General features: G+C 42.0%; 1 protein-coding gene across 1 annotated transcript in view; it reads left to right on the top strand.

The window, feature by feature from the left end:
* actr5 (actin related protein 5) overlaps positions 1 to 26053 on the top strand; it is a 62956-nt gene that overhangs the window by 9427 nt on the left and 27476 nt on the right. Inside the window, exons 3-4 of the mRNA XM_063041144.1 lie at positions 1154 to 1323; positions 16500 to 16717. Coding sequence (XP_062897214.1) covers positions 1154 to 1323; positions 16500 to 16717 — 388 coding nt within the window. The remainder of the gene's footprint in view (positions 1 to 1153; positions 1324 to 16499; positions 16718 to 26053) is intronic.

Consider the following 26053-nt stretch of genomic DNA (forward strand, 5'->3'; position numbering starts at 1 on the left):
ACCGCTGTTCTTAACAATCTATGGGGTGGATTTCCATGTTTTCACTTGAACAACCTCTTGGGATACTTTACATTCAGTGAAAATGCGGGGGTGGAGTGGAACTGTAGATATTGAAAATCTAAAATAAAAACTGGAAATGCTGAAACTACTCAATGGCTCAGGACACAACTGTAGAAAGATAAATAGTTGGTACTTCTGGATGAAGATCATTCACCATGTCTTCGTCTGCAAGCTGAAACATTAACTGTTTCACACAAAATGCTGGAGGAACTCAGCAGGTCAGGCAGCATTTATAGAGAGAGATAGCATAGATTGTTTATTCCTCCTTCATAGATGCTGCCTGATCTATTGATATCCCCAGCATCTTGTGTGTGTGTGTTGCCCTGGATTTCCAGCATCTCAAAGTTCAGTGTACATTTATTGTCAAAGTATAGTTTACAACCCTGAGATTCTTCTACAGATGGCTACAAAACCAAGAAACACCATGGAACCTGTTCAAAGAAAACATCAAAAACACAACACGCAAAAAAAGGGAAAAAAATTGCACAAACGTCAAAAATGAGCAAAATCATCTGGAGAATTGCTTGTGTTTATTATTAGCTGTTTCTTTTCTACAGCTGCTGCCTGACCTGCTGAGTACTTCCAGCACTGTTGATCTTTTTTTTTCCTTTGGAGAGAATGAAGAAGCCTTGATTTAATATTTAATCGAAGGCACTTCACTGGGGTCTACATTGAAGCGTCGGCTGATAATGTGCTGTATTTGTGGAACTCACTTAATCTGAAAACGTTGGGGAATGCAAACTCTCTATAGAGGGGGATAATTAGGGTATTGGCAGGAAGAACCTTGATGAGCATCTGAAAGCAAATGAGAATGCAAAAACCTAGCCCTTCACAACGTTTGTTGAATGCCTAAAGCTACAGTGAATTCTAAAACTACACCAGGCTGAGATGGCTGCCAGCATTCCTGCACCTATGGGTACTGGGGTCTTCATGAACCAATGAGTTAAAGGAAAGTTGACCTAGAGAGGACAGGCAAAAGATCTCACTGTTCAATTATCCTTCTACAAGAAATTGTATATTTGAGCTTATACTTTTATAGCATGCTGCATTTGCTTTGTATTTTGATGATTAATGTTTTCCTTGTCAAATTTAGACTGGATGCTTGCAACACTAAAAGGATTAATCTGGGTGGAAGTCAAGCAGCATCATATATGCAGCGTCTGCTGCAGCTTAAGTACCCTGGACATTTACCAGCAATTACGCTCAGCAGAATGGAAGAAATTCTCCATGAACACTGCTACATTGCAGGCGACTACATGGAAGGTAATTGTTATTAATTAGGAATAAGTCATTTGTGAAGATATTATCTGCTGTAGAATGGTGAGTGTTATTATCATATTTGCTTCACTTGATGTTCTAAACTTGTTCTGGTTGCCTGGTGGTTTGGGAGCAGACAGGATAGAATGGAGATATTCAGGGAGGAATTTTCTGAAGTACTTTCTACTCCAATTGAAACTGGCTTCCACCCCAACTAATTTCCCTCTGGTATCGTCAATAGACAATGAATCGGGTAGATGGTCTGGATGTCTTGACTCACACTTAAAACAAACATAAACAGAGTCAGTTTACTCAATAAACAAAGATGTTTTAAAAAGGGGGAACAGAACTTATGACAGAAACTAAAGCAATTTCACCCAATAAAAGCAGGATAATTTCAGTGGGAAGTGTGGAGGATAATTATTAACAAATTATGTGTCTAAGATATATCCTCATCATTTACAACATTGTGGCTGAAATGGTTGATAGCAGAATTATCACACTATACAGGAATTGTATTGTCAGTACAGTACTGTGCAAAAGTCTTAGGCACATATATACAGCTAGAAAGTTTGCGAACCCTGTAGAATTTCCTCTATTTCTGTATAAATATGAAGTAAAATGTGATTAGATCTTCACACAAGTCCTAAAGCTAGATAAAGAGAACCCAATTAAATAAATAGCACAAAACATTATACTTGTTAATTTATTTATTGAGAAAAATAATCGAATATTACATGTATTTGTTGGAAAAAGTATGTAAACCTCTGGAGTAAAGCCTTCTACAAAAGCTATTGGGAATTATGTGTTCCAATCAATGAGATGAGACTTGAGATGTGGGTTATAGAGGTGCCCTGCCCTATATATATAAATATATAAAAGAAAAGTTGGGTTACTGACAGAGCCTGCTCTTCTCAAGAAAGATCTGTTGACGTGCACCATGCCTTGATACAAAACAACTTTCAGGGGACCTTAGAGTAATTGTAGATGTGCATGAAGCTGGAAAAGGCTACAAAAGCATTTCCAAAGACCTGAGTGTTCATCAGTCCACAGTAAGAGAAATTGTCTACAAATGGAAGAAACTCTGTACTGTTGCAACTTTCCCTAGGAATGGGCATCCTGCAATATCACACCAAGAGTATAAAGTGCAGTGCTGGAGGAGGTGAAAAAGAACCCAAGGGTAACAGCAAAAGATCTGCTGAAATCTCTAGGACTTGTTAAAATCTCTGTTCATGTGTCCACCATAAGAGAAACACTGAACAAGAATAGTGTTCATGGAAGGAAAACACAGCTGTCCAAAAAAAATTATTGCTGCACATCTCAAGTTTGCAAAAGACCACCTGGATGTTCCACGGCACTTCTGGGGCAATGTTCTGTGGACAGATGGGACAAAAGTTGAACTTTTTGGCAGAAATGCACACCACTATGTTTGGAAGAAAAAGGGCACTGCACACCAACACCAAAACCTCATCCCAACTGTGAAGCACAGTGGAAGGAGCATCATGGTTTGGGGCTCCGTTACTGCCTCAGGGCCTGGACAAATTGCAATCATTGAGGGAACGATAAGTTCAAAATTCTATCAAGACGTTTTACAGCAGAATGTCAGGGTCGCAGTCCAAGTTTAATAGAAGTTGGATAATGCAACAAGACAATGATCCAAAAGACAAAAGTAAATCATCAACAGAATGGCTTAAAAAGAAGAAAATTTGTGTTTTGGAATAGCAGAATCAAAGTCCTGACTTTAATCCTATAGAAATGTTGTGGAAGGACCTGAAGCAAGCAGTTCATGCATAAAGGCCACCAATATCCCAGAGTTGAAGCAGTTTTGTGAGGAGGAATGGCTTAAAATTCCTCCAAGCCGATGTGCAGGGCTGATCAACAGTTACCGGAAACATTTGATTGAAGTTTTTGCTCTAGAAGGGGGTCACACCAGTTACTGCAAAGGTTCACAGACTTTTTCCAACAAATACATGTAATAAAGGATTAGTTTTCTCGATAAATGTCAAGTCAAACTTATAAAGCACATTTAAAAACAACCCATGTTGACCAAAGTGCTGTACAAACCATAACAGGTAGCTAAAATCACAAATACAAGAAACACAGATATAAACAACAAGGCACACAGCTTATAGGCACAAAATAAACAACACATGAGCCTAGGCACAAGCCAAAAATCAGCCACATCAGGAAGATTCAAACACTAGTGAATAAAGGTAAGTTTTGAGCCTGGACTTAAAAGAGTCAATGGAGGCAGCAGATTTGATAGGGAGGGGAATGCTGTTCCACAGTCTAGGGGCTACAACAGCAAAGGCGTGGTCACCCTTGAACTTAAGTGAACAAGTATAATGTTCTTTTGTGTTATTGTTTAATTAGGTTATCTAGTTTTAGGACGTATGAAGATCAAATCACATTTTGGGTCATATTTATGAAAAAAAAGAGAAAATTCTATAGGGTTCCCAAACTTTCTAGCACCACTGTATAGCTAGGGTGCATAATACTTTTGCATAGTCCTGTATGTTATGTCTTTCCAGTTACCAAATAACACTTAATACTACTGAGCTAATACAAAGCTAAGTACGCTTATTTCTCTAGGAAGAGGTACAGTCGACGTTTCAGGCTGAGACCCTTCGTCAGAACTAACTGAAGGAAGAGTTAGTAAGTGATTTGAAAGTGGAAGGGGGAGGGGGAGATCCAAAATGATAGGAGAAGACAGGAGGGGGAGGGATGGAGCCAAGAGCTGGACAGGTGATTGGCAAAGGGGATATGAGAGGATCATGGGACAGGAGGTCCGGGGAGAAAGACAAGGGGAGGGGACCCAGAGGATGGGCAAGGGGTATAGTCAGAGGGACAGAAGGAGAAAAAGGAGAGTGAGAGAAAGAATGTGTATATAAAAATAAATAACGGATGGGGTATGGGGGGGGTGGGGCATTAGCGGAAGTTAGAGAAGTCACCTACTGCGTTCACCAGCAACTTTGATGTGTGTTGCTTGAATTTCCAGCATCTGCAGAATTCCTGTTGTTTACGCTTATTTCTGTGGCCCAATTACCTTCCTATTTTAACCAATATGCAATACTGTGTAAACACCCTAACTATATACATTTAAGACTTTTGAACAGTACTATATGTGCAGTCTGCTTTTAACTTTTAGAAATTATATGGTTGTAAATCATAAGGCAGCGGTCCCCAACCACCGAGCTGCAAAGCATGTGCTACCGGGCCGTGAGGAAACAATATGATTTGGCGATATGAGTCAGCTGCACCTTTCCTCATTCCCTGTCACGCCCACTGTTGAGTTTGAACGCACGTGTCATCCATGTCAGCGCGGGAAGGAGATCAACTCCTTGAGCTTGCAAATGACGGCAGGCTGAAAAGTATGTTTGACATAACATTTCTGCTGGCATTCTGGATCAAAGTCTAGGCTAAATATCCTGAGATTGCCACGAAAGCACTGAAAACGTTGCTTCCATTTCCAACATATCTCTGCAATGAATACAACGAAAACTAAATTGCAGAATAGACTGGACATAAGGAACCCCCTTCGAGTATCGCCGTCTCCCATCACCCCTCGATGGCACCATCTTGTTGCAGGGAAACAAGTATTCAGCCCAGGGCTCCCACTGATTCAGCGATATTGGTGTGTTGCAATGATTTTATACGTTCATATGGGGAAAATATGTGCTGTGTGTTTACTATCCAAACGTTACTTAAAATGTTATGATGCTATTGACTTATAAGTGACTTATATAACCATATAACAATTACAGCACGGAAACAGGCCATCTCTGCCCTTCTAGTCCGTGCCGAACGCTACTCTCACCTAGTCCCACCGACCTGCACTCAACCCATAACCCTCCATTCCTTTCCTGTCCATATACCTACCCAATTTTTCTTTAAATGATAATATCGAACCTGCCTCTACCACTTCTACTGGAAGTTCGTTCAACACTTACTTCAAGCTTCCCTGTCCTCCCCTCATAATTGACATCACTATATTCATGCGAGGAAAATATGCGCTGTGTGTTTAATATTAAATTCGTTAGATAAACCCTTTTAGAAACGAAATTGAGTGTATTAGCCACTTATCACCTATATTTCGGTCGTGATTAACACCCCCTCGGAACAGAATTGCCAAAAACGATTTGTAGAAAGAAAAATCGGCACGTACACGCATGCGCACTGGTGCCCACTGAAGGCTTCATGGTCATGGTAGTCTTTCTCGGGGTAAACAGAACATATTTGACTGCTACTCTCGTCCGTTGGCAACCCTACCCCCCCCCCCCACTGGGTCAGCCGGTCTGCAAGAATATTAAACCGGTCCACAGTGCAAAAAAGGTTGGGGACCTCTGTGATAGGGGAACCACTACTGATCGTCACAATATTAGTCAAAAAATGCTTCTAAGGAAATGTGTACTCCTTGAATTGCAGCTACTATTCTAAAGTAGGAAATGAAGCCATTTTGTACACAGGTCTTTCAAACAGCAACATCCTAAAGATTGTTTTCTATAGTGATACTGATAAGAGCAGAACAGGCCTTTCGACCCAGCATGTAGTGCCAAACCAAGTACATTCATAATCAAATAGCCAATTTAGCTAATGCCTTGTGCAAACAAGATGCTCATGTCCTTCCATTTTCGTCATATTCATGTGCCTGTCTAAACATCTCTTAAAAATTTCTAATGTGTCTGCATCTACTACACCCGAGGCATCGTATTTACGCTGCACAAAAATAAATAAATAAAATGAAAATTTGCGTCTTGCATCTCCTTTGAAGTTAACCCTTCTCACCTTAAATGCTTGCCGTCTGGTATCAGATATTTCAACCCTAGAAAAAGATGCTGTCTGTCAACTCTTTTTATGCCTCATAATATTATGAACCCCTGTCAGATCTCACTGCAGCCTTCCCCACTTTTCCCAGAGAAAACAATGTGAGTTGGTCCAACCTCTCTTTATAGCCGATGCAGTACAGACCTAGGCAATGCAAACCTCCATGTCAGGATGCAATTCAGAGACGATAGCTCAGTGTTTTAACACCATCATTTGTACAGTCCTGATCGATAAACTACAGAACCTGGGTCTCTCTACCTCCTTCTGCAATTGGATCCTCGACGTCCTAACTGGAAGATGAATATCTGTGCAGATTGGTATTAATAATTCCTCACTGACAATCAATACTAGCGCACCTCAGGGCTGTGTTCTTGACCCACTGCTCTGCTTTCTCTGTGTCCATGACTGTGTGGCTAGGCGTAGCTTCAATGCCATCTATAAATTTGCTGATGATACAATCATTATTGGTAGAATCTCAGATGGAGATGAGAGGTTGTACAGGAGCGAGATATGCCAACTAGTTGAATGGTGTCGCAGTAACAACCTTGCACACCGCATCAGTAAGGCCAAAGGGCGGATTGGGGACTGCAAAAGGATAGGTTGAGGGATCATAAACCAATCCTCACAGAAGGATCAGAACTGAAGAGAGCGAACAGTTTCAAGTTCCTGCATGTCAAGATCTCTGAGGGTCTAACCTGGTCTCAACATATGGATGCAGCTATAAAGAAGGCAAGACAGGCTATATTTCATTAGGAGTTTGAGGAGATTTGGTTTGTCACCTAAGACACTCAAGCTTCTACAGATGTACCGTGGAGAGCATTCTGTCAGGCTGCATCGTTGTCTGGTTTTGCGGGGTGTGGGGGAGGGGGCATGCTACTGCACAGGACCGAAAGAAAGTCAGCTCCATCTTGGTGACTAGCCTCCATAGTAGCCAGGACATCTTCAAAGAGCAGTGCCTCAGAAAGGTGGCTCCATCATTAAGGACCCCCACCACCCAGAACCCTCTTCTCATTGCTACCGTCAGGAAGGAGGTGCAGAAGCGTGAAGACACACACTCAGCAATTCAGGAACAGCTTCTTGGTCTTATGCTATCCGATTCCTAAATATTCACTGAACCCATGAATGCTATCTCACCTTTATTACTTGTTCGTACACTATTTTTAATTTAACTATTTAATATATATAAATATATTTCAGACTTCGGGACGAAAGGTCTCAGGTTCGAATCCAGCCAGCCGTCTCCCCTGCACGCTTTCCATCCGTGCTGGGTTACGAGCTGGTAATCTCTTTGGAAAGTCGCCCAGCAGAAGGCAATGGCAAACCACTGCTGTAACTTGCCTCAAATGCGATTCCCCACTACGTCAGAGATATGCGGATGACATTAAACCTGATTTTTGATTCTGATTTTCTAATCCAGGCAGCATCCTGGTAAACCTCTTCTGCACTGTCTCCAAAGCAATGACATCCTTCCTATCTTGGGGTGTCTAGAAGTGTATGCAATACTCCCGATACAGCCTAACTAGAATTCTATAAAGCTGCAACATAGATTCCTGACTTCTAAACTTAATGCCTCGACTAATAAAGGCAAGTATGCCGTAAGCCACCTTAACTGCCCAGTCATCTTGTGTAGCTACTTTCAGGGAGCTATGACTTTGTATCCCAAGATTCCTTTGCTCAGCTACACTGTCAAGAGTCTTGCCCCTCTGTACTGTCTCTTTACATTTGACCTACCAAGGTGCAAAACTTCACATTTGGTTGAGTTAAGTGCCATCTGCCATTTCTCTGCCCATATCTGTAGCTGATCTATAATCCTACTGTAGTCTTTGCCAATCATCTACACTATTTGCAACACCACCAATCTTCATATCATTTATACTCTTACTAATCCACCCATCTATGTTTTCAGCCACTTAATTTATATACATCACAAGCAGCAGGAGTCCTAGTATAGATCCCTGCAGAACACCAACTAATCACAGACCTCCAGCTAGAATATGACCCTTTGATCACTACCCTCTGTTTTCTATGTCCAAGCCAGTTCTGAATCCTAACGGTTAATTCACCATTGATTACATGGACTTTAATCTTCTGGATGAGCCTCCCATGAGAGGTCTCGCCAGCTACCTTACTAAAATCCACATGGACAACATCCACAGCTCTACCTTCATGAGTCACCCGCGTCACCTTGTCAAAAAACCCAATCAAGTTAGTAAGACAACTTGCCCTGCAAAAAGCCATGCTGGCTCTCCCTAACTAGGCTATGGTTTTCCAAATCCTATCCCTAAGAATTCTTTCCAGTAACCTTCCTACCACTGACATGAGACTAGGAATAAATTTCAACCAAGACTACTGGGAGGTCTTCCTTCTCCCCTGTATGGTACCTTGCAGTACGTTACATTCACCTGAGGATATGTTTTCTTGCCCCTAAAGGAGCAAGTTTTGGGTCCAGAGACTTAATCACACAACCCGACGCTTACCCTCAGCATCTTATCGAGGAGGTCCTAGACATTTTCCTTCCTGCCCCGTCAGTAGAAGATACAAAAGGCAAAGCATGTACCATTGGGGTCAAGGACAGCTTCTTGAATGGACCTCTTGTTTGATAAGATGGACTTTTGATCTCACAATCTGACTCATCATGACCTTGCACCTTACTATCTGCCTGCACTGCACTTTCTCTGTAAGTGTAACACTATATTCTGCATTCTGTTACTGCTTTTCCCTTTAACTACCTCACATTACCAAGAAAATAATAATTGCTAGGTCATTATTACATTGCTTATATGTGGGACTTGGTGCAGACAAATTGGCTGTTTTTTTTCCCTTTAGTTACAGCATTAAGTACTTCATGAGTGCAATTTGAGATGTACTGAAAGATGATATGCAATTCTTTCCTCATTCCTCTCTGATAACATAGCTTTGTGCTTTTCCCTTTAATGCTTGCTTGGATCAGTTTTGTTATTTCAATGTCGACCATGCTTTAAAAGTACACCTGTCTTGTATTGGACGATGTAAGCTCTGGTGAAGTTCATCTTAAGTTATTTTAGGGAGGTACCTCCCTGTCATCTGATACACATAACAATGAAAACCAGACCCTAGCAAAAGGATTGAGGTTATTTATAAAAGAATTCTTCAATAAGGGCAACCACTTGGTTTCCAGTTCCTGATTAATTAGTCCGATTTTATGCCACACATGTTTTCCACCTGTTAGTTTATGATTCTGCTGAGCTGCAAGCAGAACTATATTTTATCATCTTTATAGATGTCAGGTTTTCAAACGGTTACACAGGCATATTTTCAGTCATATTTATAGCTGTATACTTCATCTGACCAGTTATTGAAACATCTGTAAACAGTTCACTTCTACAATTGTACATCCGATATCCCAGTTTTTTTGGGAACAAGATCAACAAGGTCTGTATTTATAAAGGAGTTTTAACATGAAGAGGTGGTCTGTGGTGCATTATAGTCAAAGTTCAAAGTAAGATTTTTAAAGTATGTATATGTTACTGTATATAACTTTGAAATTTATTTTCTTGCAGGCATTTATAGGAAAGTAGATTTTACAAAAAACTGTACATAAAGACGGACAAGCAGCCGATATGCAATAGAGGGCAAATAAAATAAATAATACAGGGAACATAAGTCGTCAAGAGTCCTTGAAAGTGAGCCCATAGGTTGTCAAATCAGTTCAGAGTTGCAGTGATCTTCAAGAGCCTGATGATTGTAGGGCAAAAATTGTTCCTGAACCTGGTGGTGTGGGACCTAAGGCTTCTGTAGTGAGAAACGTGGAAGTCTTTGATGATGGACGCTGCTTTCTTGTGGCAGTTCTGCATGTAAATGTACTCAATGGTGGGGAGGGCTTTGCCTGTGAAAACTGAGCTGTATCGCCCACTTTCTTTGTCTTTTCTGTTCCTGGGCATTGGTGTTTCCATATTAGGCTGTGATGCAATCAGTTGGTATACTCTTCACTGTGCACATATAGAAGTTTGTCAAAGTTTTTGGTGACATGCCAAATCTACACAAGTGTTCAAGAAAGACAAGTGCTGTTGTGCCTTTTTTGTGATGACACTTGTGTGCTGGTCCCAGGACAGATGATTTGATATTGTAAGGAATTTAAAGCAGCTGATCCTCTCCACCTTTGATCCCATAATGTGGAGTGGCTCATGGACCTTTGGCTTCTTTCTCTGTTGTCGACAATCAACTCTTCGGTTTTGGAGTTGAGTGAGAGGTTGAAGTGACAAACAAAAACTGACATCAAGCCAAGGGACAGGTTTGATCTTGGGCAGCTTGTAGTTTAAGTGTCATCATTTGAAAGCAGCAAGAGAGATGGAATGGTTTGGAAAGAGTACTGGAGTTTGGACTTGATGACTGGAGCTATGGCTGTCAGTACTGGGGAGGCACAAGAGGCATGAATCAAAGGAACACATTCCTTAGGAGTGTTCTAGGTCTGAGGAAGTCATGGCTCTGGAGAAGTTTGAACATTATGATGAGATTTATAGAATTGCTTGTGTGAACTGGGAACCTTTGTCTATCAGCAAATATACTAGTGATGGCAAAACATAAAGGCGTGTCAGAATTCCCCTGAAGAGAGAAGGAAAAGGTGGTAGAAAGCTCAATCATTGTGCTCCAAGCTCCATCTACTTACTAATCCAGACCTCTAAAAGGTATGACACCAGATTTTCTTTAAATGGCAAAGACTATGTTATCTAGCCATATTCTTCCTTGCATTTCCTTATATTATCATAGGCTGGTGAAATACAGACTGTCTGGAGTATCAGCTGGAGCGGAATGTCATTTTCCTGGTCGATGTGTCAGCCTGCCAGAGCATTTATTGAGATCTTATCAAACTTAAGTGACCCTACCCCTCCCTCCCTCCCTGCTTGACTTGTTAATCTGATGGAATTTAAATATCATTCAGAACTTTCTGTAATTCTGGATTAAATTACATTTTGTACTCTTATTACTGGATCTCTGACAAAACTTGGTTACTAAACTCACAAGGCGCTGCAGATGCTGTAAACTGGAGCAACTTGAAGCCCAAAGGTCAGCAGTCCGGAGGTCAGAGGCGGCCTGTCCTAGAGCTGGGAGCCTGTCTATGTGTGTGTTTAAATGGGGGGGGGGGGGTGTTGAGAAAGTGGTTTGTTGTTGCTTGTTGTATGTTGGCTGCATGTTGTCCTGCTGCACATTGTGGGCACGCTATGTTGGTGCTGGAAGTGTGACGACACTTACAAGCTGACCCAGCACATCCTCAGATTGTGGTTGTTAATGGAGAAGACACATTTCTCTGTGTGTTTCAACATGGCATGTGATTACCAAGTAAAGCTGAATCAACAAGCTGCTGGAGGAGCTCAGTGGGTCGTGCAGCGTTTATGTGGGGAGAGGAACTGTTAGCATTCAGGATTGAAACCCTGCATCAGGATCTTTTATTATTTATTGAGATACAATGTAGAATAGACCCTTCCGGCCCTTCGAGCGATGCCGCCCAGCAACCCCAATTTGACCTTAACCTAATCACGGGATAATTTACAATGATCAGTTAACCCACCAACTGGTGCGCCTTTGGACTGTGTGAGGAAACCGGAGCACTTGGAGGAAACCCATGCAGTCATGGGAATAATATACAAACTCCTTATAGACAGTAACAGGAATTGAATCCTGGTCACTGGTACTGTAAAGCATTGTGCTAACCACTACCTTACTGTACTGCCCTTCTGATGGAGGCTTTCGGCCCAAAAAGTCAAAACTTCCTTTCCTCCCACAAAATCTGCATGATTTGTTGAGTTCCTCTAGCAGATTGTTTGTTGCTCAAAATGCATAGAACCATAGAAACTTAGAAAATCTACAGCACGATTCAGGCCCTTCGGCCCACAAAGCTATGCCAAGCATGTCCTTAACCTGGGAGATTACCCAGGGTTACCCATAACCCTCTATTTTTCTGAACTCCATATACCTGTCCAGGAGTCTCTTAAAAGACCCTATCGTATCTGTCTCCACTACTGTTGCCGGCAGCCCATTCCATGCTCTCACCATTCTCTGTGTAGCAAAAAAAAACCAAAGAAACTTACCCCTGATATCTCGTCTGTAACTGCTTCCAAACACATTAAAACTGTGCCCTCTCGTGTTAGCCATTTCTACCCTGGGAAAAAGCCTCTGACTATCCACACGATCAATGCCTCTCATCATCTTAAACACCTCTATCAGGTTATCTCTCATCCTCCGTTGCTCCAAGGAGAAAAGGCCGAGTTCACTCAACCTATTCTCATAAGGCATGTTCCCCAATCCAGACAGCATCCTTGTAAACGAGGAATTCTGCAGATGCTGGAAATTCAAGCAACACACATCAAAGTTGCTGGTGAATGCAGCAGGCCAGGCAGCATCTATAGGAAGAGGTACAGTCGACGTTTTGGGCCGAGACCCTTCGTCAGGACTAACTGAAGGAAGAGTTAGTAAGAGATTTGAAAGTGGGAAGGGAAGGGGGAGATCCAAAATGATAGGAGAAGATAGGAGGGGGAGGGATGGAGTCAAGAGCTGGACAGGTGATTTGCAAAAGGGATATGAGAGGATCATGGGACAGGAGGTCTGGGGAGAAAGACAATGGGGGGGGGAACCCAGAGGATGGGCAAGGGGTATAGTGGGAGGGACAGAGGGAGAAAAAGGAGAGAGAGAGAGAGAGAATGTGTGTATATAAATAAATAACGGATGGGGTACGAGGGGGAGGTGGGACATTAGCAGAAGTTTGAGAAGTCAATGTTCATGCCATCAGGTTGGAGGCTACCCAGACGGAATATAAGGTGTTGTTCCTCCAACCTGAGTGTGGCTTCATCTTTATAGTAGAGGAGGCCGTGGATAGACATATCAGAATGGGAATAGGACGTGGAATTAAAATGTGTGGCCACTGGGAGATCCTGCTTTCTCTGGCAGACAGAGCGTAGGTATTCAGTGAAACGATCTCCCAGTCTGCGTCGGGTCTTGCCAATATATAGATTTACATTTCTTCCGTACATTTCCCTGAGACCATCTGTTTCCAGTTTATGCTTTCAAGTTCCTGCCTGATAGCCTCATATTTCCCCTTACTCCAATTAAACGCTTTCCTAACTTGTATGTTCCTTATCCCTCTCCAATGCTATGGTAAAGGAGATAGAGTTGTGATCGCTATCTCCAAAATGCTCTCCCACTAAGAGATCTGACACCTGACCAGGTTTATTTCCCAATACCAGATCAAGTACAGCCTCTCCTCTTGTAGGCTTATCTACATATTGTGTCAAGAAACCTTCTTGAACACACCTAACAAACTCCACCCCATTTAAACCCCTCGCTCTAGGGACATGCCAATCGATATTTGGGAAATTAAAATCTTCCACCACGATAACCCTGTTATTATTACACCTTTCCAGAATCTGTCTCCATATCTGCTCCTTGATGTTCCTGTTAATATTGGGTGGTCTGTATATTAAAAAAACACCCGGTAGAGTTACTTCCACCCACAGAGAATCCATAGACAATCCCTCCATGTCTTCCTCCTTTACGGCTGTGACGCTATCTCTGATCAACAGTGCCACGCCCCCACCTCTTTTACCTCCCTCCCTGTCCTTTCTGAAACATCTAAAGCCTGGCACTCAAGGCAACCATTCCTGCCCCTGAGCTATCCAAGTCTCTGTAATAGCCACAACATCATAGCTCCAAGAATTCATCCATGCTGTAAGCTCATCTGCTTTGTTCATAATACATCTCAAACTATTGGTCTGGGTGCATCCCTTCTCAATCACCTGCCTATCCTCCTTCCTGCACTGTCTCCAAGCTTTCTCTATTTGTGAGCCAACCTTCCTTTCCTCCGTCTCTTCAGTTTAGTTCCCACCTCCCAGCAATCTTAGTTTAGTCTCCCCAATAGCCTTAGTAAACCTCTCCGCCAGGATATTGATCCCCCGGGATTCAAGTGTAAGCCGTCCTTTTTGTACAGGTCACTCCTACCCCAAAAGAGGTCCCAGTGGTCCAGAAATCTGAATCCCTGCCCCCTGCTCCAATCCCTCAGCCACGCTTTCATCCTCCACCTCACTCTATTCCTATACTCACTGTCACGTGGCAGTAGTCCTGAGATGACTATCTTTGTGGTCCTGCTTCTCAACTTCCTTCCTAACTCCCTGTAGATGTTCTTCGTGTAATATCCAGGCTTGTTGTTCAGCTGCTTTGTCCAATTGTGTTTTAACAATCAGAACAGAAATCCTGGAAATCCAAGCGTGTATCAATTCAAGGTTAAAGGCTGGTTATAAATCACAAGGCTTTTGTAGTGGTCAGCAGCAAAAGTATAAATCAAAATCTTGGAGCTCCCTTCCTGACATCCTGGGACCATTGTATTCACACTGTCTTTGACTATTCAAAGACAAGTATGGTGAGCAATTGGACCAATGATGACATCAGTGGTCATGTTGCCTGAAAATAAGTTTATTGCCCCAAATATCAGGATGAAGAAAAATCTTGCATATGATTTAAAAAAAAGTTAATAACTGTTTTTGGATAGAGGAAGCTGGACTCTGACATTGAATTTTTTTTTAGAACTAATATTGATTATTGTCACATGTACCTAGATACAGTGCAAAGCTTTTGTATGCGTGCCATTCAGATAGATTATTCCATACAGAAGTATATTGCAGGAGTACAAAAAGATTTTTAAAAATGCAGAATATAGTGTTACCGTTACAGAGGAAGTGTAGTGCAGGCGGTCAAGGTTCAAGGTACATTTATTATCAAATATGTATGCAGTTGTACGCCTCGCTTTGCCTAGTGGCATGCTCGGGGGTGGCGTCCCCTACCCGGCCAAACTTTAGCACTCTTGTTTGGGTGGATGCTGCGTGTTGTGTCCCTTGTGTAACATCAGTACCCCGAAATAACATTCAGTCCACAATGTGTGGTTAAACGATTAAGATTTTATATTTAAGTATGGGGTTAGTAGAGAAACAAAAGAAAAGGAAAACAAATAAAAGGCGCCAATAATCTCATAAACATGTCCAGTGCAGAAACGTTGGAGCTTACGGATTCCTTTTCACTGATCCTCCTCCGCTTGTCGTCGACCCCTGGGCTCCCGCCCCGAGCCCAGGCCCAGCGGGTCCTGCCACCGTCTCCTCAAGCCACGTCTTCTCTCTTCATCCTCCTCGCGCCTTCTCCCCCAAGCCCACGTAAACTAACAGCTTTCACATGACAGAAAGAATAACATCTATCCCAATTGGTTAGCAAATGAATACAAGTCCCATTATCACTAACTATAACCCAAACATGCTGCTACAGAGAACATTACCTGATCAGTTAACATTACAGAGAAGCCATTTCATTATTAGCCTTAGCAAGTAACATGAAAGAAGAAACCCTTACACAGTATATAACTCTAAACTTCATCTTCTCCAGACAGCTATGAAACAAATGTAACTCTCGCTTCGGCTAGCGGCTTAATATAGGGGGTGATAGCCCCTGGCCTGGACAAACTTAAGAAATCTCGTTTGGGTGGATGTTGCGCGATGGGTCCCCTGTTACAAATCAGTACCCCGAGATAACAAACAGTACACACTATGTGATTAAACGATTGAGCTTTATAATTCTTTCTTTGACTATATGGTTAGTAAAGAAAACAAAAAAAAAGAGAAAAAGGCCCATTCTCATGAAACAGTCTATTGTGCAATGTTGGAGCTCAATGTTCGTTCATTTGTTCCCGTCACCCTCCAAGTGTAGCTGCCCCTCGGACCCTTGCTCCTCAGTCGGCTCCATCCGGTGGTCTCTCCATTCGTGTCTTCTCTCCTCATCTCTCCCTGGCAACAGACTGCGAAAATCTCTCTTCCAGACTCACAAGACACAACAACATTTCTCTCATTGGCTAGGCCCCCCACCACATTCCAAGCCCTGTTATCTCCAGTCATAACCCAAACATTGCTGCTGCAGAGAAACTGTTACATTAGCAGTGAATACAGAGAGGCCATTACATTAGCAGAAAAACCTTACAGCGTGTTACGCAAAGAAAACCATGGAGACTGTTCAAAGAAAAATATCAACCCTCTCCCATGTGCAAAAAAAAACCCCAAAAAATCATGCAAGCAGCAGCAAGAACATCAAACCCCAACACATGCAAAATAAAAACAAATTGTGCAAATGGCAACAAGAACAACAAACCCTCAACCCCCTCGCATGCAAAACAAATTGCGCAAATGGCATCAAGAACAAAACCCCAAATCCAGTACAAAGGACAATGACTGTGAATTGAGAGATCAAGATTTTAATATTTATTGTTTTAGAGATCAGTTCAAGAGTCTTACAACAGGTAGATAGAAGCTGAATTTTGTGCTTCAACTGAGAAATGGCTTTGATCCCTTCTCCAGAACTTGGCCTGTGGAAGCTCCCAGACTTCTATGAGAAAAATATTCACCGAATGCAGCTTCCCTTCAACAACAAGCTCCTGGCTAGCACCTTGACGGTTGAGGAGAAGATGGAGCGGAGGCAACAGCAGGTGCGCAGGCTGCAGGAGCTCAACGCTCGACGTAGGGAAGAAAAGCTGCAGCTTGACCAAGAGAGGCTTGAGAGACTACTCAGCATCCAGGTAATGGATCAGGGCTACATTTTTCAAAAGGTTCTTCTTAAATAAGAGAAAGTTTGTGGATGCTAGAAATCCAAAACAACGCACACACAAGATGCTGGAGGAACTTGGGGTCCTGAAGAAGGATCTCAGCCTGAAATGTTGGCTGTTTATTCATTTCCATAGATGCAGCCTGACCTGCGAAATTCCTCCAGAATTTTATGTATGTTGCTTTGAAAGGTTCTTCTTCCAAGCTGAGCGTTTATCTTACAGTGTTAGAGCCCACGGTTCAATCCTGACCTTTGGTGCTGTTTTGTGAATTTGCATGTTTTTCCTGTGGTTGTGTAGGTGTTCTCCTCCTGCCCGATTTCCTCCCACATCCCGTACAGGTGCGAGCTGGTATATTAAAGGGTCACTGCAGTTGCCCCTTATGTGTAGATGAGTAAGAATCAGGGAAGTTGATGAGAGTTTGGGTAAAATAAAAGAAAAATGAGATTAATATAGTATTCTGGCCCTGTACTTGCTGGAGTTTAGAAGAATGAAGGGGGATCAGACTACAACCTATCAAATATTGAAAGGCTTAATAGATTGGACGTGGTGAAGATATTTCCAGTAGTGGAAAAGTCTAGGACCGGAGGGCACAGCCTCATAGAAGGATGTTCTTTTAAAATGGTGACAAGGAGGAATTTCTTTAGCTAGAGGATGGTGAGTCCGAGGAATTCATTGCAGAGTAGGCCAAGTCCTTGGGTATATTTAACATGGAGGTTGATAGTTTCTTGATAAGTGAAGGCATCAGACATTATGAAGGGAAGTTAAGGGAATAGGATTGAGAGGGAAAATAAATTAGCCATGATTGAATGGATTGAGTGTAGCAAGTGTATCGGAAAGATAGGTTAGTAGGCAGAGAGTGGTGTGATTCTGTGCATAAGAAATAATATTAAATCATTAGAAAGAGATGACATAGAATCAGAAGGTTAGAGTCTCAGTGGGTTGAGTTAAGAAATGACAAGGATAACAGGACCCTAATGGCAGTTGTATCCGGGCCTCCAAACAGCAGCCGGGATGTGGATTACGAATTACAGCAGGAGATAGAAAAAGCATGTCAGAAGGGCAATGTCATGGTAATCGTTGGGGATTTTAACATGAAAGTGGATTGGGAAAACCAGGCCAGTACTAGACCTCAAGAGAGAGAATTTGTAGAATGTCTAAGGGATGTCTTTTTAGAACAGCTTGTTGTTGAGCCCATTAGGAGATCAGCTGTGCTGGATTGGGTGTTGTGCAATGATCCGGAGGTGATAAGAGAGCTTAAGGGTTAAGGAACCCTTAGGGAACAGTGATCATAATATGATTGAGTTCACTTTGAAATTTGAGAAGTAGAAACTAAATTCCAATGTGTCAGTATTTCAGTGGAATAAGGGAAATTACAATGGCATGAGAAGGGAACTGGCTAATGTTGACTGGAAAGGGACACTAGCAGGAAGGACAGCAGAGCAGCAATGGCTGGAGTTTCTGTGAAAAATGAGGGAAGTTCAAGACAAATATACAGTATTCCAAATAAGAAATTTTTGAATGGAAGAAGGACAGTACCGTGGCTGACAAGTGAAGTCAGAGCCAAAGTAAAAGCAAAAGAGAGGCCTACAAGGAAGCCAAAGTTAGTAGGTTGATAGAGGATTGGGAAGCTTTTAAAAACTTGCAGAAGGAAACTAAGAAGGTCATTAGGAAGGAAAAGATGAATTATGAAAGGAAGCTGGTGACTAATATCAAAGAAGATACTAAGAGCTTTTTTGAGTATAAAGGGTAAAAGACAGTTGAGGGTAGATATAGGATCAATAGAAATGACGCTGGAGATATTGTAATGAGAGATGCAGAGATGGCAGCGGAACTGAATGCGTATTTTGCATCAGTCTTCACAGTGGAAAACATCTCCAGTGTACCGGACGTTCAAGAGTGTCAGGGAAGTGAAGTATGTGCAGTGAAAATTACGACTGTGAAGGTGCTCAGGAAGCTTAATGGTCTGATTAAATCTCCTGGACTTGATGGAATGTACCCTCGGGTTCTGAAGGAAGTAGTTGGCAAGATTGCAGAGGGATTAACAATGATCTTCAAGAACCGATAGATTTTGGTATTGTACCGGATGACTGGAAAGCTGCAAATGTTACTCCGCTATTTAAGAAGGGTGGGAGGCGGCAGAAAGGAAACTATAGACCTGTTAGCCTGACATCAGTGGTTGGGAAGTTGTTGGAATCGATTGTTAGGGATGAGATTACAGAATACCTGGAGGCACATGACAAGATAGGCCGAAGCCAGCATGGTTTCCTGAAAGGAAAATCCTGCCTGACAAACCTACTGCAATTTTTTGAGGAAATTACAAGCAGGGTAACCAAAGGAGATGCAGTAGATGTGGTGTACTTGGATTTTCAGAAGGCCTTTGACAAGGTGCCGCACATGAGGCTCCTTAGCAAGATAAGAGTCCATGGAATTACAGGGGAGTTACTAGCATGGGTGGAGTATTGGCTGATCGCAGAAAACAGAATGGGAATAATTCTGGCTGGCTGCCGTTTACCAGTGGGGTTCCAGAGGGGTTGATGTTGGGACCACTGCTTTTTACGATATATATCAATGATTTGGACTATGGGATTAATGGATTTGTGGCTAAATTTGCCGATGATAGAAAGATAGGTGGAGGATCGGGTAGTGTTGAGGAAACAGAGCATGCAGAGAGACTTAGATAGTTTATAGGGGATTGGGCAAAGAAGTGGCAAGTAAAATACAATGTTGGAAAGTATATGGTCATGCACTTTGGTGGAAGAAATAAATGAGCAGGCTATTATTTAGATGGAGAGAGATTTCAAAATGCAGAGATGCAAAGGGACTTGGGAGTCCTTGTGCAGGATACCCTAAAGGTTAACCTGTAGGTTGAGCCGGTTGTGAAGAAGACAAATGCAATGTTAGCATTCATTTCTAGAGGTATAGAATATAAGTGCAGGGATGTGATGTTGAGGCTCTATAAGGCACTCGTGAGACCACACTTGGAGTATTGTGTGCAGTTTTGGGCTCCTTATTTTAGAAAGGATATACTGACATTGGAGAGGGTTCAGAGAAGATTCACGAGAATGATTCCAGGAATGAAAGGGTTACTGTATGAACAACGTCTGGCAGCTCTTAGGCTGTATTTCCTGGAGTTCAGGAAAATGAAGGGGGATCTCATAGAAACATTCCAAATGTTAGAAGGCCTCAGCAGATTAGATTTGGCAAAGTTATTCCCATGGTAGGGGATTCTAGGACAAGAGGGCATGACTTCAAGATTGAAGGGTGTCCAGTTAGGACAGAGGTGCGGAGAAATTACTTTAGTCAGCGGGTGGTAAATCTGTGGAATTTGTTGCCAGAAGCAGATGTGGAGGCCAAGTCATTGAGTGCATTTAATGCGGAGATAGATAGGCTCTTGATTAGCCAGGGCATCAAAGGGTATGGGGAGAAGGCAGGAGAGTGGGGATGACTGGTAGAATTGGATCAGCCCATGATTGAATGGCAGGGCAAACTCTGGGCCAAATGGCCTACTTCTGCTCCTGTACATCATGGTCTTGGGGATTAATTCAGCTTCTATGTCCTACGTCTTACATTGGTTGGAGTTGGATTTGTGTCTCCCTAGAAAGATACATGAGTGACAGCATCGCATTCCCTCGAACGTAGTGGACCAGCATCAGTGTGAACTGACGATGTTCTAATGTGACTGGTACTGACTGAGCAAAGTTGATTCTCTTGAAATGTTGCATTTTTTCATGCCTACCTGCTTCCTATTTCTCTGGAGAAAAATATAGAATTGGGCAGTTCAGTATCCCAAATAGCTTTCACAGGGCTCAAGCTCCTCTGTGATTAAAAACAAATTTAATAAGTCAGTGAGCATTCTTGCAATCTTCAGAACAGGGATTGTTATTTTCAAATATGCATCTGTCCAGCTTAAGCTAACAGGATGTAGAAATAATTGCAAAACACACAAAATGCTTGAGGAATCCAGCAGGTCAGGCAGCATTTATGGAAGTGAACAGTTGACATTTTGGGCTGAGACCCTTCATCAGGTCTGAATAAAAAGGTCGTTGGGGGTTGGTGGGAAGAGGCTTACTGGAAGGTGATAGGTGAAGCCAGGTGGGTGGGAAAGGTCAACGGCTGGAGAAGAAAGAATCTGATGGGAGAGAAGAGTGGACAATAGGAGACGAGGAAAGAGGAGGGCACCAGAAGAAAGTAATGGGCAGGTGAGAGGAAGTGAAAGGTCATTGAGAGATAGAGGAGGTGGGTGGGGGGAGGGCTATTGTCGTCTTTAATGTTTCTAGATTATTTAAATCTGAGGGTGCAATTGCTTCCTTGTTACTGAAATACCTAGGAGTTGCAACTTGTGTTGCCAGAGAGGTGGAGGTAAATCATTGAATTATTATTTAGTCTGTTTGTCTGATGCTTGGGTCTAATTAGGTAGTTCATTATACTATAGGATAATGTGACCCTGTCTGTGTATGTTTCTGTTTAATGAATCATTGTTGCGATAGCCCTTTGATGCTTCCAGCCTACCCCACATGCATTTGAGTACTTAAGTTCTGGTCTGCCTCTCTGTGAGCAAAGGGAAGCAGCGTAGTTTCCTGGATGCGTATGTATTGTGTGAGGTACCGCAGAGCAGACAGGGCGCGAAACTATTCTTCCATCTTCAGGCAACTACTTCAAACCCCTCCCACAAGTCCAAGCACACACACTATGTAAATAGACAATTAAATCCACAGTGGGGAGTTCAGTTTTAAGCGTTTACTGTCGTAGACACCAGGCTGCAATGAAATTCCTTGCCCTCATGAAGCTTGCAGAGTAAACCTACATGGTAATAATGAATGCAACAATAAAAATGACAATGATCGCAAGGCAAAGATTTGTAGTGGAAATTTGAATTAGTGCATAAAGAGATAAAAAGGAATAACTAGGAAAGGAGGAGTTAAGAATTTGAGAGCACCACTGTAAAGTGGGGGGGGGGTGAAAGAGGTGACTAGTTCAGAAACCTTCTGTCAGTATAGCTCAGATTTAGTTTATCAATTAAAACACTCAAACTATAGCTGTACCATGGAGAGCATTCTGACTGGCTGCATCACCATCTGGTATGGGGATGGTTGGCCACTGCACAAGATCAAAGTAAGTTGCGGAAACTTGTAAAATTAGTCATGTCCATCATGGGTACTAGCTTCCATAGTACCCAAGACATCTTCAAGGAGCGGTGCCTTAGGAAGGTGGCGTCCATCATTAAGGACCCCCACCACCCAGGAAATGCCCTCTTCTCATTGTTACTGTCGGGAAAGAGGTACAGAAGCCTGAAAGAACACACTCAGCAATTCAGGAACTGCTTCTCCTCTGGCATCCGATTTCTAAATAGACATTGAACCCATGAGCATCATCTCACTTCTTATTTATTCCTTTTTGCACAACTTAATTTAATTCAGTTTTTTCTCTATTTATTTATCATGTACATTTTTCATATAGTTAAAAGATCTTTCAACTGAACCTGAAAATGTGAATTCACCTGTACTTTGATAGACAATTAACTGCAGTAGTTGATTTCTACCAGTAGAAGGTAGAGTGGTTCAACGTAAATGGAAAGCTTTATAACTGTGCAGCACTCAGCAGAAAATAGACCACGTTTCAGTCAGCACTTCCTTGCAGGTCAAACAACATTTCTCAATGTCAGTGCCAGAAAGTCTGAGATTTCTGTGCGTGTGTGTACACGTATGGAAGCACTGGACTTGCTGGCAAATGTTCACCGTATTTTCCCACTTTGCTGGCAACTGTTTAAAGTGTTTTCTCCATCTGTATTCTGATATTGTAATCAATGTAAAGTCCAATACTGGAGCATAAAAATGGACTAATTCCATGTCCCCTACAGTGGAGAATTTGCTCGAACAACCTGCATCAGGTTGAACCATAGGGAGTTGTCCCTTATTGATTCCAATACAGGGAGTGACTGTGAGGGATTTAAAGTGAGTTTCATTGTATTTAATTCACTTTAATTGTTTGGTTTTACTTGAATACTTACTACTTATTGCCTGTTACGCCGCTGGTCTTTAGGGCAGAAATGAAGGTCCTCCATCTCTGGCAGTATTCAGGACTTCCTTCACTGTGTCAGTAGCTTCCTCTCAGTTTACTGTCGGTCATGCAAGTCCTGGGTGGAGTCTCAGAAATACCATCGCACTCATGTGGAAGGGTTCTTCATTGTTATTTCTGTAACAATTTTGTTTGACTAGTCAGGGTTGTTAGCCCTGAGCTGAACCCCTGATCTGGAGCACCGGTGGACCACTCTTAGCCTGATCTCTACCTTTTTGACCTGTTTGGCATGGGTGACCCTCCCAAGAGCCAAAACATAAAGCTCTGGCTCCAGCCAACATAGTTCTTCGGGTCATTGTGGCATACAAACCTCCAAGCCCAACAACGAGGTTGTAGGCCTCTTGGAGGTTACTTGAACACATTATGGGTTTATTTTTTGTCTTTGTGTTTTTAGTTTTAAAATTTTGTAATTTTTACTTTTGTAATTATTGTTTTAGCTTTTTAAATGTTTTTGAATTTTAGAAGTGTTCTGAAAACTGTTAGCTACTTTGACATCTGTCTGAAACATGGGTTGTGCTTTAACCAGTTGTCTTTTCCAGCTTTTAATGGGCAAAGCTTGTTCAGGCTCCACTCCAAATGGTGGGCCTTGCTGTTATGCTTGGAGCTGATTTTTTCCAGGAAACTTCCATTTAGAGATGTTGCCTGACTTGCTGAGTTCCTCCAGCATTTTGTGTGTACTGTCCAAGTATGAATATGGTTGCTCAGGAGGAGGGGAATAAATATAAGAGCGTAGAGGAAGGTTTCGGCCACTCAGCCCCCATGCCTGCTTTTCCCCCACATCCCTACACAAATAATCATGGCTGATCTGCCCCAGGCCTCGTCTCTTCCTCTGAACATAAGTGATTCTGCAGATGCTTGAAATCCAGAGAAACACTCACAAAATGCTGGAGGAGCTCGGGTCGGGCAGCATCTATGGAGAGGAATAAAGAGTTGAAGTTTCGGGTTGAGACCCTTCATCAAGGTCTCTTCTTTCAGTTTCCCCTAGTCTTTAGTTCCCTGGTCTTTTTTTAAAAAAAAAACTATTTCCCCTTTAAGTATCTCCATTGACCTAACTTCTATAACTCTCCAGGTTATAGAAGTTCCTACACAGAACTGAGAGAAGTCCCTATACAACCTTGTTTTAAACCACCTTTTAATCTTTTATCTCTACCCCCTCATTTGAAATCGTACAATCAGTTGAAATATCTGGTTATCTTCATTGTCATACCCCTTGAGGGTCATTTATGTTTAGTAAGACCACACCTCATTGTAAATTTCAAGTAATGTAGATCCAGTTTGTTTAGCTGTTCACAAAAGGACAAACTTTTTCCAACTCACCTCTCCTTATTGCTCGTGCCCCAGAGGATAAGAATCCTGAGCTAAAGATAAAGATCTTTCTTTGTTGCATGTTGTCTGGTACCTGACGTTCTTATCCTGGGATTTTCTAATCCAGGCAGCATCCTGGTAAATCACTTTGATACCCTCTCTAAAACCTGCACACCCCTCTGTGATGAGAGGAAGGCTGCAGAAGCAAGTGAAATTTCTCTTTCAAATCCAGATTTTGGAGACAGCAGCAAGTGCCTAAAGTGCAAAATTTTGGTCTCATTATTTAAGGAAGTATATACCAGCTACCAACTGGGTGGCGGAGTGGAGATAAGTATCGACCAAAGGAGGTGTAAGATGCTCCTTAAGTATAAAATATATTTTATCAACATCTTTCAAAATAGACCCATCTGGTTATCAACACAGCTGTAATGGCAGATTGCAATAGACAAGTCTGCCATATTTCCCAGCCAGTGTTTGCATGTTTGCCTGAAACCTCCTTAGGGTGTCCTGAGGTGAAAGGCATTTACAATGCAAATTTTGTAGTTCAGCTTGGGGAATAATATACCCATTAATGATGAATTGCACTGTGTGCTCATCACTTGCTTGGCTACTTATAATACACACTTAAGGGTTGTGTTTCAAGTTGAGGCAAGTTTTGCTAGATAACTCTTAAGTAAAATTGAGCTGATATCTGTGACATATGCTCAACATTATTGTTTTATTGTGAAAGAAGATAAACTGGCATTTTAAAAGTCACAATGTAATAACAAAAGTTCTTCTGTAGGCGATGCCTTTATGTATTATTTTTGTCGTGATTGAATCGATAGATAGTCATTAGCCCCTGTGTTTACACACAAACGTTAATGAGGTGACTTTCCAGTTGTTCTCAGGAAATCTAGATCAGGACATCACGAGGACAGGTGTTGAGCTGCACCCATCAGCAGTTCCAAACCTTTTGTGTGGTTGGGAAAAGTGCTGGGGTGGGGCAGAAGTAATTGGCTTTTGAAATGTGGAATCCTGTTTTAGATGCACTTCTGCAGTGACTACCAGGTCTTTGGACTCTGAATAATAATTTAGTGCTAAATTAGTAGTCCCATCTAATAAGTTGATGTATATAATTATATACCATTGTCCTCAAGATGGAAATAAGATATTCCTTGGCTAGTGTTGCTCTGTGTTTAACTGTGACAGATCTGAACTAATAATGAAATCTTTCATTTCTCAATCTTGAACTCATTTACCTTAACAAAAAGAACAGATCTGTATAAATCTATTGTTCAACACCATACACTCAGTTGCCACCTTATTAGTACACTTTAGGAACATGGTGTGGTTTTCTGTTGCTATAGCCCATCCACTTCAAGGTTCAGCATGTTGTGCAGTCAGATATGCTCTTCCGCAACCCACTGTTGTAACGCGTGGTTATTTGAATTTCTGTCACCTTCCTGTCAGCTTGAACCAGTCTGACTGTTCTCATCTTGCCCTCTCTTATTAACGAAGTATTTTCGTCCACAGAACTGCTGACTGGATTTTTTTTTTGTTTTTCGCACTATTCTTTGTAAACTCTGGAGACTGTTGTATGTGAAAATCCCAGGAGATCATCAGTTTCTGAGATAATCAAACCAACCTGTCTGGCATCAACAGTCATTCCATGGTCAAAGTCACTTAGATCACATTTCTTCCCTGTTCTGATGTTTGGTTTGAACAACAACTGAACCTCTTGACCATATCTGCATGCTTTTTTGCACTGAGTGGCCACTGAGTATATTTGCATTGCAGTTAAAACAGAAGACGATGGAAATAATCAACAGGTCAGTGTGAAGTTCGAGTTTTAAGTCAAAGGCCCTTTGTCTGAACTGGTATCTTTGAAATGAAACATTAGCTTCTATTTCTCTTTCCACAGAAGCTACCTGACTATTTCCAACATCA

This window comes from Mobula hypostoma, chromosome 2 (genome assembly GCF_963921235.1).
Source record: "Mobula hypostoma chromosome 2, sMobHyp1.1, whole genome shotgun sequence".
Taxonomy (NCBI): domain Eukaryota; kingdom Metazoa; phylum Chordata; class Chondrichthyes; order Myliobatiformes; family Myliobatidae; genus Mobula; species Mobula hypostoma.